Source organism: Megalops cyprinoides, chromosome 24 (genome assembly GCF_013368585.1).
Source record: "Megalops cyprinoides isolate fMegCyp1 chromosome 24, fMegCyp1.pri, whole genome shotgun sequence".
In the NCBI taxonomy this organism is placed as follows: domain Eukaryota; kingdom Metazoa; phylum Chordata; class Actinopteri; order Elopiformes; family Megalopidae; genus Megalops; species Megalops cyprinoides.
In genome coordinates, this window is record NC_050606.1 from 6,088,949 (window position 1) to 6,107,073 (window position 18,125).

The 18,125-nt window shown below is 45.1% G+C and overlaps 2 protein-coding genes across 2 annotated transcripts in view; one reads left to right on the plus strand and one right to left on the minus strand.

The window, feature by feature from the left end:
- Positions 1–5,939: 5,939 nt before the first annotated feature.
- On the minus strand, positions 5,940–11,860 carry LOC118771381 (NAD-dependent protein deacylase sirtuin-5, mitochondrial-like). Its single transcript, XM_036519362.1, has 9 exons — positions 11,784–11,860; positions 10,608–10,734; positions 10,338–10,471; positions 9,552–9,777; positions 8,150–8,237; positions 7,894–7,947; positions 6,884–7,007; positions 6,528–6,643; positions 5,940–6,101 (listed from the first exon to the last, which is right to left on the minus strand). Exons 2-9 carry the CDS (start codon positions 10,714–10,716, stop codon positions 6,029–6,031), a joined length of 924 nt encoding a protein of 307 aa, XP_036375255.1. The 5' UTR covers positions 10,717–10,734; positions 11,784–11,860; the 3' UTR covers positions 5,940–6,028.
- A 1,574-nt stretch (positions 11,861–13,434) lies between these two features.
- LOC118771380 (phosphatase and actin regulator 1-like) overlaps positions 13,435–18,125 on the plus strand; it is a 69,081-nt gene continuing 64,390 nt past the window's right edge. The window contains exon 1 of the mRNA XM_036519361.1: positions 13,435–13,612. Coding sequence (XP_036375254.1) covers positions 13,501–13,612 — 112 coding nt within the window. The 5' untranslated portion in view covers positions 13,435–13,500. The remainder of the gene's footprint in view (positions 13,613–18,125) is intronic.

Here is an 18,125-nt window from a genome sequence, read left to right on the forward strand (position 1 = left end):
AGGGGAAAAAATAGTTTTTTTTCTCAATGACATTTCAGATCCAACCACTGCGCCTTCAAGCTTAAGGACAGAGGTCCTGGAGGGGATGCACGTGAGAGGGAAGGAGAAGACCTGCGACAGGAGGTAGATGGCAAGGAAAGGGTTAAATTCATAAATACGGGGCACTGACACACAGTCCAGATGTTCGTCTATGACCTGAATCCACACACGGCGAAGGGCAAACTTTGAAAGCCCGCTGATATTAATTATATAATTCCACTATGAGAGTTTGTCTGTTAACATAAATGGCAACTGTCAGTCTGACATAGCAAATGTCACACTGTGCCACTGTGACAGTTAATATCAATTGACCGCCATGTCCTTTGATGTAAATGTCAGTGTCACTTTGACATGGATTGTGACATACAGTACCGAGCCTCCATGACACCTTGTCAATTTAAAGAAATTTTAAACGTGTCAGGTGCTTTGAAGTGCTTATGTGAACCGTGTGCACGTCCTGTTACTGTGATTATTTCTGTGGGGAAACCCTGAAAATGGGCTCCAGATACAGACGTATAGGCCAGGGTACACCCCTGCCAACCTGTAACTGGGCAGATGCCAAGACACTCCACCCCAATACAGTAATACCGCCTGCATTGTATTCCATAATTTTTAACAATTTACCTTGAAACCAGGCTATGAAATTACTGGCACTGTAGGGGTTTAGATAATGGTTTGGCACTCCCCTACAGGTGCTAATAAAAAGCAATTAGAGTCATGGCCATCCATTATTTCATATCATTGGGGGGGGGGGGCTGTACAGACAGCCTTGAAAGTGGGACTCCAAGAGAGGCAATCACGTTGTCAGACGGACAGATGGACAGACAGTGATCCTCAGAGCGGTGAGGTGTGACAGACAGTTCTGATTCACAGAGAACCCCCCTTTCAAATCGCCCCTCCCCCGCCGAGCTCCGGGCAGGAAAACACACCTGTCATAAGGTCCCTCCTGCTGTTACCTCCTCCTCACAAGAACCAGTGTTTGTCAGACTAGTCCAGCCATATTCAAAATTTCTATCAATAGATGGTAAATATTAAGATCTAGGGTAATCCAGTACTATTATATATTTGTGTCCACACATGTGTATGCATGTGTAGAGTTTAACATATTTTTAAATATAAATTGGATTGTATAGTTAAAATTTCTCTCTCCAGTCATTATATAAACAACCCGTGGCAAGGAAAGCTGCATACATATTTAACCCAAAGCGGTTTCATTAAACCAAATATTGTACTACTGAACAGTCTCAAGCGAGGAAGTTAAAAGGCTGAATACGGAACACTGCCAATGTAGACTTCTAATTAATCCTCTGCCTGTCAAATTAGGGTTCCCCAGATGACACTATGTTCCTCTCCATTACCGAAGGCCTTGACTCTCTCAGACCACAGCACCATCTCTGTTACACAAATTAAATTTGAACTGAATTCTTCACAAACAAGACTTAGCTTTTTGTGTTCTACTACATGAGTGATGCCTCACAGTTACTGCCCACCATGGTAAGTAAATATAGAACAAATTATTTTGTCATTCTCAAAACTCACTACAAGATGCAGTAGGCTTTGACATTTACATATTTAAAGTATCGTTTATCTCATTGCAGTAGTTATAATTATGTCATAAAATTCAACAGTGCAAAATTCACGATGCTGCAAATTCATGCTTGGATTAAATCTCAGATAAGATGAAAAGGACCTCTTTTAACAAGGTGTCAAACACTCGGCTTATTCTGATCTTTTCCTTCTGATCACAAAATTCAAAAATGAGGAAAAAAAACCCAGAAGACGTTACACATCACACATCTTTACAGAGACACCCAGAACATTCAGTGCTCCACCTTTCAGTACCTCCGGGGGGAACATACAATACCATCAGATTCTCCAGGGACCCTCAGGTAATGCAATGCATAAACTCCTTTGATAGCAGTGTGTACTGGGCTTGAATGTCAGAGAAGGACTGTGGACCCCATTTTTCTGTATACAACTTCAGCTGCCTGTGTAAGCTAAGAAGGGTTTAAAAGAAGCATCTGGTGACACAGATCCTACATCCATCTTTTACTGGCATGCCCACTCCATTCTAGAGTATTCTTCAACTGCAAACGTACTCGAGCTGCAATTAGTAGCTTGTGTGAGTCTGCGTAAAGCCAGTAGGGCAGCAGGTGGCACAGCGGATTCAGCGGTAACTTCACTCCCTGAGACTTGGTTAGCTACTGTTGTCGCCGATAGAACTAGGGGCAAATTGCCTTTAGCTCAACTGGTAACGACGCAGGCCGTTACGAGTTTAGCTGAGCGTTGAGAACACGGGTTCAAAACTCGCTCACAGGCCGGTGCATTTCAAATCTGTTACGCTAGCATGAGTCCCCATGCGAGCCCCCCCCCCATGGTAATGCACACATGTTCCTGAGAACATACAACATGAGACAGCGTAGCTCCCATGCCTTCATCCATATTCATGGCGGTTCCTGTGGGGAAGGGAATGCGTGAGGAGGGTACGGAGCCTGTCACATCGCCGGACTGCAGATGCACACCAGGGACGCCCGCAGCACACGCCCGGGGTCAATAACGAGACCGGGCGGGGCCGAATGTGGCGTGCTTCACTGCTGCAGCCGGCCGCAGAGGAACCGCTCACCGGGGGCGCTCCAGGCTCCGCCCCCGGGCCGCGGCGTGTCCGCGTGATCACATTACATCACATTACATTACATGCATTTAGCAGACGCTCTTATCCAGAGAGACTTCCATCACAACAGAACATAACTGTATCAATTCAATTTAAACAAACAACAGTGTCAGACATGTCAGATCAGTGTTAGACCAGCCCAGTGTCAGTCAGATCACGCAGTCAGTCACCCTATAGAGAGGTCAAGGGTACACAACTGAGGCTGATGGAAACCATGGAGGATTGTTGAGTTCTCAGGGAGTGCGAGATTCACCGACTTCTTTTATTGTCCTGCAAGCGTCCCTGTTTCGGGACGACCGACATGGCTCACGTTTTACTCACTGAGAACTTCAGGGCAGAGCTTGCTGTTGAATGGAGAGTGAATAATTCAATTCAGAGAGATTGTAAAATTCAGTGTCACATGATCTGCTTGTTTAGCAGACTCTGCTATTCAGGGCGACCCAGACATTTGCATTATTACCCATTTCTGCTAGCAGACGTACCAGAGCATCAGTGGACATGCCACAACAGCAGCGTCCCATTAGGGATTTGAACCCGCAACCTTGTTTGGAAGCCCAGCTCCCTCAGCACTACTCTGCTTTGCCTCACAGGCTGCCAGATTGCACTGATGACATCATCCATGCAAACGCACCTTCTCAAACAGCCACGTCTCTTGTGGTATGAAACAGGTCTAAGCAGCAGTAATTACTGTTGTATTAACCCATCTCTTCAGGCTGCACCTCAGCCCCCTGTCCAAGTGTGATCTCTCATTCCCCTTATGTGTAATTATATATTCGGAGGTTTTACTCCAGGGATGCACTTTGTAAGTAATTCTGTATAAGAGAACCTGCTAAATGTTAATAATGTAATATTAAAGGCCGCCATTATCAAATCCTGTGTGGTGTGCCGACCAACGACAACTGAACCACATGGTAATCAGAATGATACATCCAAAATTCTGTTGCATAAGAAAAAAAAAACAAACACACAGTAACACTGCTATGGTAGGGTTAGCATCACCGAGCGTCTGCACACAAAGTATGTGTACAGAGGGATCAATCAGCATTTATGCACGAGTTGAGCACGCGCCCGCTGATATTTATATTCGAGAGAGCCAGAGAGTGCTCACTCCAAGCCCTGCTGCTATGAGGAGGTAATGAAGCGTGAGGGCCAGAGTGTTCAGAACACGGACAGACACCTTTCACTGATCGGCGCCCAGTGACATTTTAAAGAGACGCGTCAGCGGCTCACCACCGATTCTGCAGAATAAAGCTCTGAAATAAACACAGATAAACACTGGCACCTACCACCACCACCACCACGTTCAGCATGCCAGCCCCACAGTGATTTGGAATACTGCTGATCAGAAGTATGATAAGCTTACAGGAAACCTACAGAAATATGGTACACCTCAGCTTAGATGTTGGAAAAAAAATGACATGCAACAAAGTCAGACAACCATGTGGTCGGTCCACTGTATGGAATATTACAACAAGGGGCATGTAGAGGAATTAATATTAAAACAGATGAGTGACTTGTAAACACAAACAAAACTGAATGAGCTTGAAAAAAAAAAAAAAAAATCAAACACCACTTCAGTCCAAGCGTTCTGTACATTTGCTTTTTGTTTATTGGTCCAGTCACACAAGACAACTAACATAAACCAAACCTCTAGGTATGTTAATGATGTAACATTTGTACTGCTAGTGTTTTCAAATGTGTGCACTGATTAATTCTGAAGACACTGCTACTGCATTTTATGTACAAATAACACACGGTGTATAAAGACAGAATTGCAACATTGCATATCCAGGTTGAAAGGTCATATTGTTTATTTTTTCTTCGTAGTACTGAATAGTCCTTGATCGGTGTTTACAGTGACAGAGGAGTGAAATGTGACTCGGGTTTGGAAATGTGGGGCTCTGACCTACATGTCTGCAACACCACGGCAAACCCATCGCACAGAGCCACTCAACCTCGGTCCCGGCTTGTCCGCAAGCTTTTTTTTTTTTTTTTTTGTTCCAGCGAGGCACTTAACCACCCGTTTCAAACAGCCGCTTTCTAGACTGAACCACTTTCGTTTCCCTCTCCACTTCCTCAGCGAAGCGAAAGACAGGCAGGTCTAGGCAGAGCTGGAAATCCAGCTGGATCACAGGACCCTAGCAGCCCTCTATAATGGCTGACCTCCCTCTATGCAGAATTAAAGCGCTCACGGAATTTTGGGCAAAGTTCCGTACTGTGAGTGCATCTATGTTGGTTCACTTAGTCTAGGCCAGACAGGAAGCACATTCTGTAAACCAGGAGTCATATTTATTGCTATACATTCCAGATATAATGCTGAGGAATACCCCTGTAAGGCCCCTTTGGCGAAATGTCCCTCATGCAACCCACACCACGCATGTTTGCTCCCTGAACCACAACGCATTGCACGCGCTGACACGCTATTTCAATCAATACTGATTTTTCAGATCAGATTCATTCAGTCACACTTGAATTCCTGAAACAATTCCTAGAACACTGTATCAAAAATACATTCTGCTGACAAAATCAACCCTCTCCACTACAACATAATTATGAGATAAGATATACATAAAATGGCAGTCTAGATCTGTTAACAAAGTACGCCATCCCACCCAATAAATGTTAGAAACTATAACTTCCACCATCAAACAACATAATTAATGCCTACAGCAAGGGTGTCAAACTCAATATCCAGAGAGCTAGTGTGCGTGTGCTGGATTTTTTTTCCCCCCTCCAACCCTGATCATTAACTCCGATTGACCTTCTTCATATTTCTGCAAGTGATACATCACAGCTGAAGGTTAGAATCTTGCAGCAAGCACAAGATAAATTTCACCGCAGTGTGCTTGTACAGCCGTGAACGTACAAAGAGCGCCATCCAGACCAAGTGGGTCTGGGGGGACTGGTCAGAGCAAAAAACAAACTGTAGCCTGGCCCTGCAGGACTTGAGTCTGACACCGCTGCTCCACGGCAAAGACAGATCGATCATGTTGTATCTTTAAGCGCAGTGCCGCTAATGACCGCCATTACTCTACGCTTAAAACCACCACCGTCCAAAGTCACTGCTGGTAATGACCTGCTGAAAGCACACCCAGCCTGGAATGAATGTGACATTAAGAAACCAGTTAAGTTGGACTTTTCGCGGTGGCATCTCCCCACTGCATCAACACCCCCCCCCCACCCCACCCACACACAGTGCAGTAAAACTGCTTCATAAACAGCACGGTGTCAGAGATGGCGGTTTCTGCATGGATGTGGAGATGCGCTTTGGTTGACTGGTTGGGGGGGGTGGCGCTGCATTTGGTCCTCTCACGCCCCTCAGATCACCTCGGTCTCGTGGGGCGCCAGGGCGGGTGGCAGGGTGGTCCCGCAGGGGCCCTGGAAGTGGAACCTGAAATGGGGGAAACCTCAGATGAACCAGCCAATCGCTGCCTTTGTTTGCGAGTGAATGACGGTGCAGCGTTCCGTGTGACCGGGGTTATACTCTAGACCTTCTCCCAAAGTCCCAGTCCAAATCAGAGATGGCAAGCTTCTGAATTCAGTTCGGAATTTAAATCATAACTCCCTGGATACTCAGGTTGTTGCCTAGGTCTCACATCCCCATTCACAGATTTGACCAAGTTTAGCACTGGAATATTAATACAAACACCTCGGGTCTACGAAATGGGTCAGACCAATCCAGATAAGACCCTTTCTCTCTCTGCAACGTGCTGTACTCCTGTGAAGCACTAATACGTTAACAGAAACGCAGTTGTATGAAAAGGGCCAGGCCAGACTGAACAAGGCCTTTTCTCTCTCTGCGACGTCCTGTACTCACGTGAAGCGGCTGGTGGCGGGCGTGGTCGTCATGTTGAACTCGGCCACTGGGACGCCTCTGGACGCCACCTGCGGGCCGAACATGGCCGCCGGGTAGACTATGGAGGAGTTGCCAACCTGCAGAGGCCAGAGCACAGCTTAGGGAGAGAGCAGGTCATTCTGCTTATGTTTCACTGTCCCTGGAAACCCATAACGCAATGGTTGAATACACGTGAGAGGGGAAAGGAGGTGGGTACAGCATTATAAGGGGGTGTGTCTTAGAGGAAAGTTTACAAGGCATGTGAGGAAGGGTGTTATTCCTTCTTTTTAGTGCATCCTGTGTTCTCCGTCCTGTTAACGAGCTCGAGGCCCACTCACCACCAGGCACAGGTCACACATGTCGAGCTCCTTCTCCACTTTCGTCAGGACGTCGGAGTCCAGCGTCTCCCCGAACCACACCACACTGGGCCTGAGGAGCCCGTTACACTCGCTGTCCTCGCACCTGTGGAGCAGCCGCGAGCAGCGCTGAGGCCAACGAGCTTAACTCAGAGCCAAAAGGCTGCAGGTTCACACCTCACACAGGACACTGCGAGTGTACAGTTCAGCAAGGCTCCTACCCTGGTTGGCTACAGTAGATATAGAACTCGAAAGTCCCACTGCTGTAATGAGTCATGCTGCTCTGCTGCCACCTTGTGGGCGGTCAGTGTATGACCCAAAATACTGAGAAGCCTCATCGCCAGGCATTTTAAACCTCTTGTACATATGGAATCATAAGGGAACTGGAAAACATGCATGTTACAAATTAGAGTAGTTCACACGTCAAAAATGTGTGCACTGGAGCACGTAAGTAATAATTTTACCTACAATATGGATAAGTTGCATAGAACACTTTTAGAGGGTCAACAAATATGCTAAATGTCATCTTGCTGACCTCGTTCATGTAGTTATGGACTCAAAAGGGAGCTTTCACACTTTGAGGTCTTTAAACGTCTTTTCTAAACAACCTGCTAAAAGTTACATTTTACATTTTTAAAATTTATTTGTGTTTTTTATTATTCATTCATATGACATATCCAGAGTAAGTTGCAAGGCTGGCATAGCACGATATACATAGCACATATTTTAAGAGATATGAACAAGGTATGAACACAGACATAGACCCTTATCTAGGGTGATTTGGTACAGCCATTTTTTTAAAGATCTGTATCTATATTTATGTATTTATCTAAATATATGTGTGAAAGTATTAAAGCTTTAGTCTCACTCAAGAGCACAAGGGCAGCATAATATCTGAGAGCCAAGCTTGCATATTCTGGTTTTACCAAGAGCTATTTTTGCAAAAATCTGAGGAAAACAAAAACCAAAAAAAAAGGCAACAGGACACTCACCTGGGGAGGTTCTCCACTGGTATATTGGCATCGATTGCATCTGGTTCAGGGGAGCTGCCAAACACACAGGTTAAAAATATCGAAAGCATTAAATATCACCATAACTCATACTGAAATCGTTTATTTTATTAATATTATGTATTTTAGGCAAAACTGACTGATTATACGGAAATAGCACAAGGATTTGATGCACACATATTCACTATGTTGAAGACGCAGTCAGGTATAATGGATCTCTTTGAGGCAGGCTCCCTACCCTTTTCCCTCTAACGCCACACATATCGGGTTGTGGTGGTTCACTTTCACGTCCCCACAGCTAATGCACCGGGTTTTGAAGATGTTTCCTGCAGTCACAGAGGAGAGGACAGAAAACCAGGGTAACGCAGCAGGCTGTGTAGCGAAAACGGTGAACACAGCAGTGTTTCTGTTACAGCCCACTGATGCCGCCATCCCTAAGACGGATGATAACGGTCCTGTTCTAGGCACCACGCTGAGTGGATTCTTTCCACGTTCACTGATTTTTATAGCGTGTGGATAGGCTGACATGGCGAGTACAGAGTATGGGATGGTCCATCCAGATGATCTGGGGATCAGTAAAACCAAATGTTAGCAATGACAACAGCACCAGCCAGAAGCAACCACAACGGCAATATGAGAAGCCCACTGTAATGATGTCAGCTGCGGATCTTTACATGGACTTAACCCTGAGCTACAGATCCGGGTGTGTGCAAATCCAGATAAACATTCACAAATTTCAGGCCAAACTCCAGGGTCTGTCTAACACAAACAGACCCCCAGGGAAAGGGAATAACATGCCTTCATATCAAACTGATAAAGGCTGCCTTCATGCAGGTCGAACTGTGCTTTTGCATATATCATACTTCTCTCTGTGGGATAATTCTGTCCAGAGTGTAGTCCGCAGGAACTTTGACAGGACAGGCCTCAATTAAAAATGACTCAAACTTCTCTTACTGCCTCTCCCCTTTCTGCAACCCTGCGTTTTGGAATCCCAACAGCCACTTTTCTTAACGCAAGTCACACAACGCGCCACAGTGATATGAGCGCTCACTGGAGGGTAGGAACTACTCTACTGACACCATATGGGCAACTGAGCTGACGTCACCCGCCTGGTGAATTGCAGAATTGACAGAGAGATGTGTAAACCCTGGCCAAACCCATCCACCCCTATCAAGGCAGAACAAAGCTACCATTTCCATCATTGTAGGCTCTGAGTCATCGCTGGCCAGACTTAAAGCACTAGGACTCATTCCGCATTCAAGATGAGCGCCCTACTGACTGTGCCACTCAGGGGACCTGGCTTTAACTTTTTAACCATTCTACATGGAGAACTCATGAATGGAAAAATCAGTAACAACAACAGTTACAACACTGAGTGCAAGCTGCCTACTAGTAACAAAACAACAATAACAGCAGCAATAACTGCAATACCCGCGTTTTTACCAAAGAGAAACACGGCAACAACAGTAGCAATGACCGCAGTAACACTAGCAACAACACTAACACAAACAATGCACCTAACAGCACCAAAAGCAACAATGGTACCGACAACATTGATACCAACAATGGTAACAAAAATTACAGTTAGACCGATGGCATCACTGCAGTATACCAGAGGCAGAACCCAGCACAGCTCGTACCATGGACCTCCAGCACGTGTTTGGAGCCGGCCCGCTGGTGCAGCTCGTCGATGTTCTGGGTGATGACCACGACAGAGCGGCCCTGCCGGGTCAGGCGCGCCTCGCACTCGGCGATGGCCAGGTGCGCCGCGTTCGGCTTCTTGGCCAGCATCAGATCCCGCCGGTGGTGGTAGAACTCCCAGACCCGCGACGGACACCGGGAGAAGGCCTCGGGCGTGGCCAGGTCCTGGGGGTGTCGAAGGACATGGGGGTGAGCGTGTAGTGGAGTGTGGAATTGAACTGGCAACCTTTCACTTACAAGTCCTGCTCCTTGACCACTGTGCTACACTGCCGCCCACTTATCTAACAAGGGCTGACAACACATTGCAAACAAGCATGATTAGCTCCAAGACTGTAAGAGAGGTCAGAATATGATTGGGGGTGGAGGGTCAATAATCGTTACACTGCTCCTTACATAATCTGACATTTGCTTTGACTTTCCTATTTGCGATCTCCGGTTGTGATTATGCAAGCTTTCGTCTGCTCGCTGTTGTCGTGGACATAAATCTGCTGACAAAACATGACAGAAATCACAGAAAACACAAACCCACTACCCTAGGCCGAGATAAACCGCAGCCTTTGACCCCACTGCAAAAACCAAAACAAGCCCCATGAACTGATGGTTTCCTCTAACATGCCTTCTAAGCATGTGTCACATAACTGACCTTGCCATGAAAGACATGCCGAACAGTTTGAACAAGGGCTTGGTACATGCAAGCGGGGCTTATCTACATGCGTGTTTATTACCTGTACTTGCCACTTCCTCCAGTAGCTTTTCGCCCCCCTGAACGAAGGGACTCCACTCTCTGCGCTGACCCCGGAGCCTGTGATTATGGCTATGTGCTTCGCTTTGGAGAACACCTCCCGAAATTTTGCCATGTCTGCAGGCACACGCAAAACCTTAGAAGCTCACAGAGGACATTAACTGCACAAGAAATTTCATGAAGCCATAGCTGACATCAAGCCAGGTGGCTGTTACGAAATAGCGCACATTCATACCAAACATCGCCCATTTACCTGAACTGTGACGAGCCACCTCCACCATTAACCTCTGCATAACAGGGGAGTTTCTAACCCCAACACACGCTTGAGGAGCCATCCTTGCTGTAAACTGTCGAAGAATCATTGTGGCTGGTTCAGAGCTCTGCAAAGGAAGGGAAAAAAAACTAATCAGCAAAGTGTTCCTTCAACTGTTCTCCACCAGTATGCAATTACAAGTTTTCCTCATGCATGGAGTATGTGTGACTGACTGACTCACTCCAATGCATCTACACACACACACACACACACACAACAAACAGTACAGCATGCGAAGGGGAACTCAGACTTCCGCACGTCTTTCCTAATCTCTCGCTCAGCTTGCCAAATGACTTTCAAAACGAACTGTGGAATTACCAGAGATAAATACGCACTCAGACACGGACGCTGCCCACTGTCACAACGGCACGTTATGCTGACGATTTCACGCCTTGATGAGGGATTTGTTTACAGTTTGACATCATGAAGTAACTTATTTTCATATTAACTTGGCCGGAAAACGTGCGGGTACCGCCCATCCACAACACCCACAAGTACACAAGTGATGTAGCATTGTGCAAGCTAAAAGCATTCAACCGTAAATGCAAATAAGGCGTGCAGAACTAGGTTGTATTACATAACAATTTAGGTTAAAGGGATGATAGTAGATTTCGCACATTTAACTAAGTCTCGGTCAACTCGGTCAGCTCAGTCTTTGGAAATAAAACATCCGCAAACTGGTTTGACAAGCTACCTTGTCATATAATTATGGCTGGCAAGCAGACGACTTCAGCTGCAGCAGTTTGGAAAACCTGCTAACAAGGAAACCAACAAGAATCTAGCGTCAAAGCGACGTTAACGTGTGCATGCAGAACGAACGTGAACTACTGCAGAGCGTATTCTTTGCGGTTGTTATCTCTACTAAGCAAAGCGAGGCTTGCAGACTTCGCTGACAACAGCAGTGTTGATCACAATAGCGACTGAACGACACAGCTTGCTAGCGAGCTAACTAGCCCAATTGTTGCACATTTGCTGCTTAAGACTGCACGCCTGCTTACAGTTTGTGTTAAATTGAACAATCACCCAATCCCTGAAAAATGTATACTAATGCCGATCGTTGATAATTTAACATTTTATTCGACATTCACACACACGCAGCACGCGCATTTAACTCACCTCGAGATGGTACTCATTACCGTGTTACTCGATGCCGTAAAACATCTAAAAGTGTCGTAAAGGATATAGCGCAACGCAAAAAAAAGAAAGGAAAAAACGTCTTGGAAAAGGTCGCCAGGAGCCGACTCGGCAAAGTAATGGCAAGTAGCGCCATAGACTACGTGAGAAAACCAGCGCGTTCGCCCTTTCCTTGAACGACTCATATAAATTCCAGTGCATTGATGATGACTCTAGGACGACAAATGCTGTGATCCTGACTGCCATGATTTTATAAAATTGCTACTCCCGTGGAATGTGTCACAACACGATTAATATAATGTAATGTGTATAATTTGAATGTTGCATTTAATTCCAAACGTTCCATGTTTGGGACCATTTAACTGATAAGGTTTGGTGTACATAAAATATTCAGTTATCGCCGAAAAGCTCTTCAAAAAGTTTTCCCACGCGGCATTTAAAATGTTTGAGCTCTGGGTGTGGGTGACTGCTTGCCCTTATTTGCTCATAAATTGTTTTGCTCATAGTTAATACTATACTGAACAAAATAATCATATTCAGTGTGCAGACAGCCTCTTGCGAAACTCCACGTTTGTATTTCATGGACGGGTTCGCGTCCACAATGTAACCAGTCACCAGTGTAGCAGGCTACTTGACCACAAGGTGGCGACAATCCCAAAGAAAACTCGTTTTTCTGTTAAGCGCAGACCGGCAAGCATTTTGGAGCGCTCTTTCGTAGACGCAATGCTGAATCAGCTGCCAACAATGCTAGTGACGAGGAGCGAAAGGTGAAAGAGATGAGCAAAAGACAGACTTGCAGCTTTGATCTGCTTCTTGTTCTGTGCATTGTTCCTTTGATGACTCAAACGATAAAATACAGTAATATAAGTTAAATATGTATGCTATCGTGATATTGTTTCTGTATCGTTTTGCAAACGTATGCGTTAAGAACGTTACACCTGCAATGATACATGGATTAACGTAGCCTCTATGGCATCCAGTTAATCAGTTGATTTCCCAATTAACCCACGGCCCTATATAATGCTGTCATATTTTGCAGAGTTTGTATTGACGTGTACCTCAAATTAAGTATATGATAAAATCAATCATATCGTAAGAGATATTTGTTTTAAATTTGTTTACACTGGCTTAAAAATTTCCTATGGCCTCTTACTGACACTTGATCATAGGTCCGTAGGGGAGTGGTGTACCAAAAACCACAAGTTACACTAACATGTTTGCTGTCTTTGATATTATAATTTAGAAATGTAGCTAGCTTTAAATTCTTTCTGAATTCACTTGCCTATTTTTCTCCATTTAAACAAACCTTGACATTATATTCTCGCAAAGTAACAATGAAGCTAATGCTAGATTGCATCTAGAAATCATTTTAACAACCAAAGTTCCATTAATTAAAAAGAAATTGTCACTTAAAATAATGTGACATGATGTACCATATCCAGCGGTCGTAATTGTCGCGTGTGCTTGGTTCACACCAGCAGAGGGGGCGGGTTTGCCTAATTTTCTTTGCTACGCTTTGAGCCTGTCATTGTAAAGGGGGGGGGCGAAGGGGTTTAGCTACGCGCCGTGCTGTCTCCATCATCTCCGCTTTCGCGTTCTCTGTTTTATTTCTCCAGCACGCTCCGGTGTTTTTCAGAGAGCGGTCGTGGCTCTGCGTCTCTCTGTGCCGGCCTGTCGGCACTGGACCTCGCTCAAATTAATGGCGGCCTCTTCGGAGGACGAAATAGACCGCCGGCCCATCAGGAGAGTCCGGTCCAAGAGCGATACCCCTTACCTCGCCGAGGCCAGGATCTCTTTCAACCTGCAGACAGGTAGGAGCGCACGTGTGCTTCTCCAAATTATGGAGCATCCTCTACAGTGTGCGATGTATGTCCCATTAGCCGGGTAAGAGGCTACCCTCAGTTTTATTCTTTAAACGAAGTGGCAAAGTTAATAAATTAAGAATTTTTGTGGTTTCATACATTGAAGGAATTTTAAGAATGGCTGATCAGAGCAGTGGCTGAGCTATCTAGCTATTCGTACAGTGAAGTGTGTGTGTGTGCGTGTGTGCGTGTGTGTGTGTGTGCCTGCGAGTGATCCAGAAGGAGGGACGGATTTAAATTTCAGAGTGAATTTGAAATTGACTAAGATTTTGTATGGTGTTTAGACGGGTTCGAATTCATGTTTTAATCTACTGTATTCTAATAAAGCTTGCAAAATGGGCGGGTTTTCGAGCAGCGGGTTATTGAGCGAAGGGGCAATATTAATCACTGTTATGGCTGTGATACAGGACACGGAATCCTCAGCGTGTGAAGTTTAATTTTCCGACAGAGGCTACAAATTCTAATTCCATTACGCATTCACGGTGACATTTGAATTACGGTTGACAGCTGAATCTGGAGCCACCGTAGAATGATCTAGCAGCTTCAGCAAGGTGTTAGAGACCTGTACTGCACGGATCACTGTTTGTAAGTGCAGTGCTGCGATAACAGTTCTTGTAATTGTGCTGGATTAAAATGCAGTGACATTTAAACCCGAGTATGACTCCGAAATTAAAACGCTGTCATAGGTAGCTGGCTGCGTATTTTACAAACTGCACCACAAGTTAGAACCATATTGCATCCCTTGTTGCCATAGTGACTTTGCGTAATTTCATGTCTGAGTCAGTGTACTGTAGCTTTCACATTTGTTTGCTGTAGATTGAAACGAAACCCAGAGCTATTACTTAGGCAACTGCTGTTACTCGGGAAAGTGGCTAGTGATATCATTATAACATTACCTAGCCCTTATGATCACTGAAGTTGCTTCTCTTTTGCCCATATTCATATGGTTAAATGCAGTCTGTCTGACATTATGTAATAACCTGATTCAAATCCTGTCAAACGAGCATCGGCCTGACGTGCGGTTGACACGAGAACGGAGCTGTTCACCATCCCGTGGTTCTGAAACGGTTACTACACCGCATCGGCCACTGTGTACGTGAAGTGACTTTGAATTGCATTGTCCAGTTATTTCAAGGCGTTTCTTCACAGATATGATTCATAGTAGACTAGTGTCGCACGCTATGAGTATGGTCTACCCGGTGAGAAATCTTGGGTAATCGTAAAAGGACACGTTTCCTTTTGCAACGGTTGTATGTCTGCACACAGCGGTAGATGATCGTTCACTCGCACACACGGGAGCGTTGTGCTGACGCTAGAAGACATCACATCAACTGCATTACATCACGCACACGCCCTCCTACTTGAAGTCCCTTTTCTGCCGCTAGTGCGTTCACTCGTCAAAAGCACTGCAGCTAAACGGGTCTGGACTGCGTTTTCGCAGGAACCATGGCAGGATTTCACGTAATGTTGCTTATGATCACACAGAAATAAAGAGGTGTGCGTGCGTGCGTGTGTGTGTGTTGAAAGAGAAGTCTACAATTTAGAACTTCAAGTCTAACATCACACTGATTGTTAACCGAGGAGGCCTACTAAGGTGTGCTCTTTGGCATGACTGAGGAATTCATTCAAGGACACGAGGAGCGGGTTTGAAAATAAAATCGCCTTGTTTTCTTTACAGGCGCCTACAGTGTACAGCCAGGCAATCGCAGGGCCATAACGTATATGATAGAGGGGTTTAGTTCTTGTGCTTTTTTATCGGTTTCTCCACGTCCCATTGATTCGATGCATGCCTCGCTAATACCACGGCATATGCTGTATAGAGACTTAGCACGCCGCGTCACCGGGAAACCAGATTGAGCGTGGTTTTTGTCTGGAAACAAGGTCAGAGATCAATTTGCTCGGATGCAATCATCAGAATCCCAGACACAGTTCACGCTGCCTGGATTAATGAGAAATCATTACCCCACAGAAGCGCGCCCGCTGGAAGGTTAGGGAAAGGTCTCTGCGGTTTATACTAGCCCGATGCGAAGGCAAATAAGCATCACAAAGCATATCGATGTTGATTATTAACGCCTTCCCGAGGAAATGCATAATGATCGGAGCGTAACTTCATTACGGGAAGTCATTCAAAGTGTTTGTACAGTAGCCGATGCGGCAGTTTTCGCAGATGCAGCAATGTGTGATTATGGCCATTCGTTTGTGATTTTAATGATCTGATGAAAAAAAAAAATGTCACACTGCTTAATATCTGCATACATGATACCCTTAAAGAAAATATGATATCAGCATTACAATAATATAATGACTATAAAAAAACTAATGTTGTCTAGAGCTTATCGGTGGACAAAAGCATGACAGACAGCATGATCTGTCAGTCCCTCCCTCTGGATCTCGTGAAAGACACTGTACAGATAAAGAAATCCTATACTGTGCCACTTGATGAATTATTCAACTGAATGGAGCGTCTATGGTCTTTTCAGATGTCCTTTACATACATTCTGAGTCACTTCTATGGCCGCTGGCACTTTGTACCTCAGTAGAGCGTTTCAGCCAACGTTCCAGTTACCCAATGTGCCCCTGGGCTTGCTGTTAACCCTTTGGTCATTGATTGATAAAAATGGTTTTTATATGCCTCAAAACTGTGATTACTTGGAACAGCCTGATAACATTATTCTGACCATCTGTGACACTGGAGTCGAGAGTAAGCGCAACAGCGTTTTTTCTCTCTTGGCAATATGTTGGTTTATTCTTAATTCCTCCGGTTTATTAACCATCATTAATTGAAAATATGAATTTTTCAAAAATTATTTTAATTTCTAATATGCATTTGTAATAAGCGTTTGTCTCTTCAAATGTAATCACTTACCACACATAAGAATCAAAAAGAAGGAAATGATGGTGCTCTATTCTGAGTGTGATAAAATAGTTATGCATACTTTCTGAATATGCCTGTGCTGTCTGTACACATACATATCATACTTATTTGCACATTGTTTTATACATAGCACGTGGAACATGTTTAGCCTGCAGATCTTTCTGTAATCTGACCACTGTGACAAAATAGTTGAAGATCCCTGTACTAGAGCAAATGACCGGTACTGAGTCACTCGTGGACTGTGCAGTTATGGTCTCCTGTTTACCCCAGCTGTGAGGCCCTACTTACTGAAAACAGCAAAACACATGACACACTTTCCTATTTCAGTATCTTACAAGGCACCCAGGGTGATGCTATAACCAGGTAAACCCCAGGGAAAGTGTTTGGTTGGATCTACCAAGCCTCATGAGGGCCATTGACCTGGAGCATGGTCAGTAAGCCCAAGACAATACTTCCCATGGGGTTCATTGCACACACGGATTTAATTTCAACTTAATTTCAGGCCCCAGTTAGAGACTCTTGTTCAATTATAACTGCAAGGTAAAGTACCATTATCCTCAGGGTCCTTCAATGTAGTTTGACTTTTGAGAAGATGAATCACACACAAAACAGAGGGAAAAGAGTTACTGAATAATATATTGTGTTTCACTCCAATGGAACAAAGTGATTTGCAGGGGTGATGGTGTTTTTAAAGAGAGGGGGCACTTGCTCTCATAGCTCTCATATCAAAGTTGTGCAACATTTTCAGATATGGGATATTCATATTTTTGCTACGAGTCAAGCCATGGAGATTTGTCCTGTTTCATTTTTTCATACGGCTGAATTCATTACATAATTACCGGTCAGCCGTGGAGCCGAGCACACCGGCTCACTGAGGCTAGCGCACACACCACTCAACCCAGTGGATTATCCAGCTGCTTATTCTGGGAAAATGCTAATACACTCTGAATGGCTCCAGCAGCAAAGCTTTAGCATCCAATTACATGGTGACACAAAGCGGTGGCAAAAAAAAAAAAAAAAAAGAAGTCCAAAATTCAATTTGTCCTCCTCGGCCTATTGCATCGAGCACAGCTGATTTCATCCCAATTGGGTTAGATTAACTGTGAGCTCCCCGAGGTGGGATACGTTTGCAGCCCGGTGCCGGTGGCTACTTTTGAATGATGGGCAGCCGTGTCTGCTGGCTGCCGGAGCCGCTGTGCCTGCAGATGTCTTGGGACGAAAGCTAAGCGAAGGGATGAACTCCCAGCGGTGTTTGTATGTTTGTGTTCGCGTCTGTCTCTTTGTCTCTCAGGCTTGTGCTTGATGAGCTCCTCTTGACGGGGAGTGACAGAAACGCCGATCCACTCTGGCTGTGCACTCTGTAGCCGAGTGCCCCTGAAGCTACCTCACAGCGTGTTGACTCTCTGGGCAGTGCCTTGACGCTTAGCGCAAATGCCACGACTCTTAGCACGATGCACTGACTCTTAGCACAGTGTTATGACAGCACAGTGGCATGACTCTTAGCGTTCTGCCCTGACTCTTTGAACAGTACCATGACTCTCAGGAGAGCACCATGACTCAGCTGGCAGTGCTGTGTCTCATAGGACA

Coding starts and splice junctions, on each gene's coding strand:
- LOC118771381 (XM_036519362.1), bottom strand. CDS start 10,716: ATGATTCTTCGACAGTTTACAGCAAGGATGGCTCCTCAAGCGTGTGTT. Junction 8,238..9,551: donor ACACGTGCTGGAGGTCCATG/GTACGAGCTGTG, acceptor CTGTGACTGCAG/GAAACATCTTCAAAACCCGG. Junction 6,644..6,883: donor TGTGTGACCTGTGCCTGGTG/GTGAGTGGGCCT, acceptor TGGCCTCTGCAG/GTTGGCAACTCCTCCATAGT.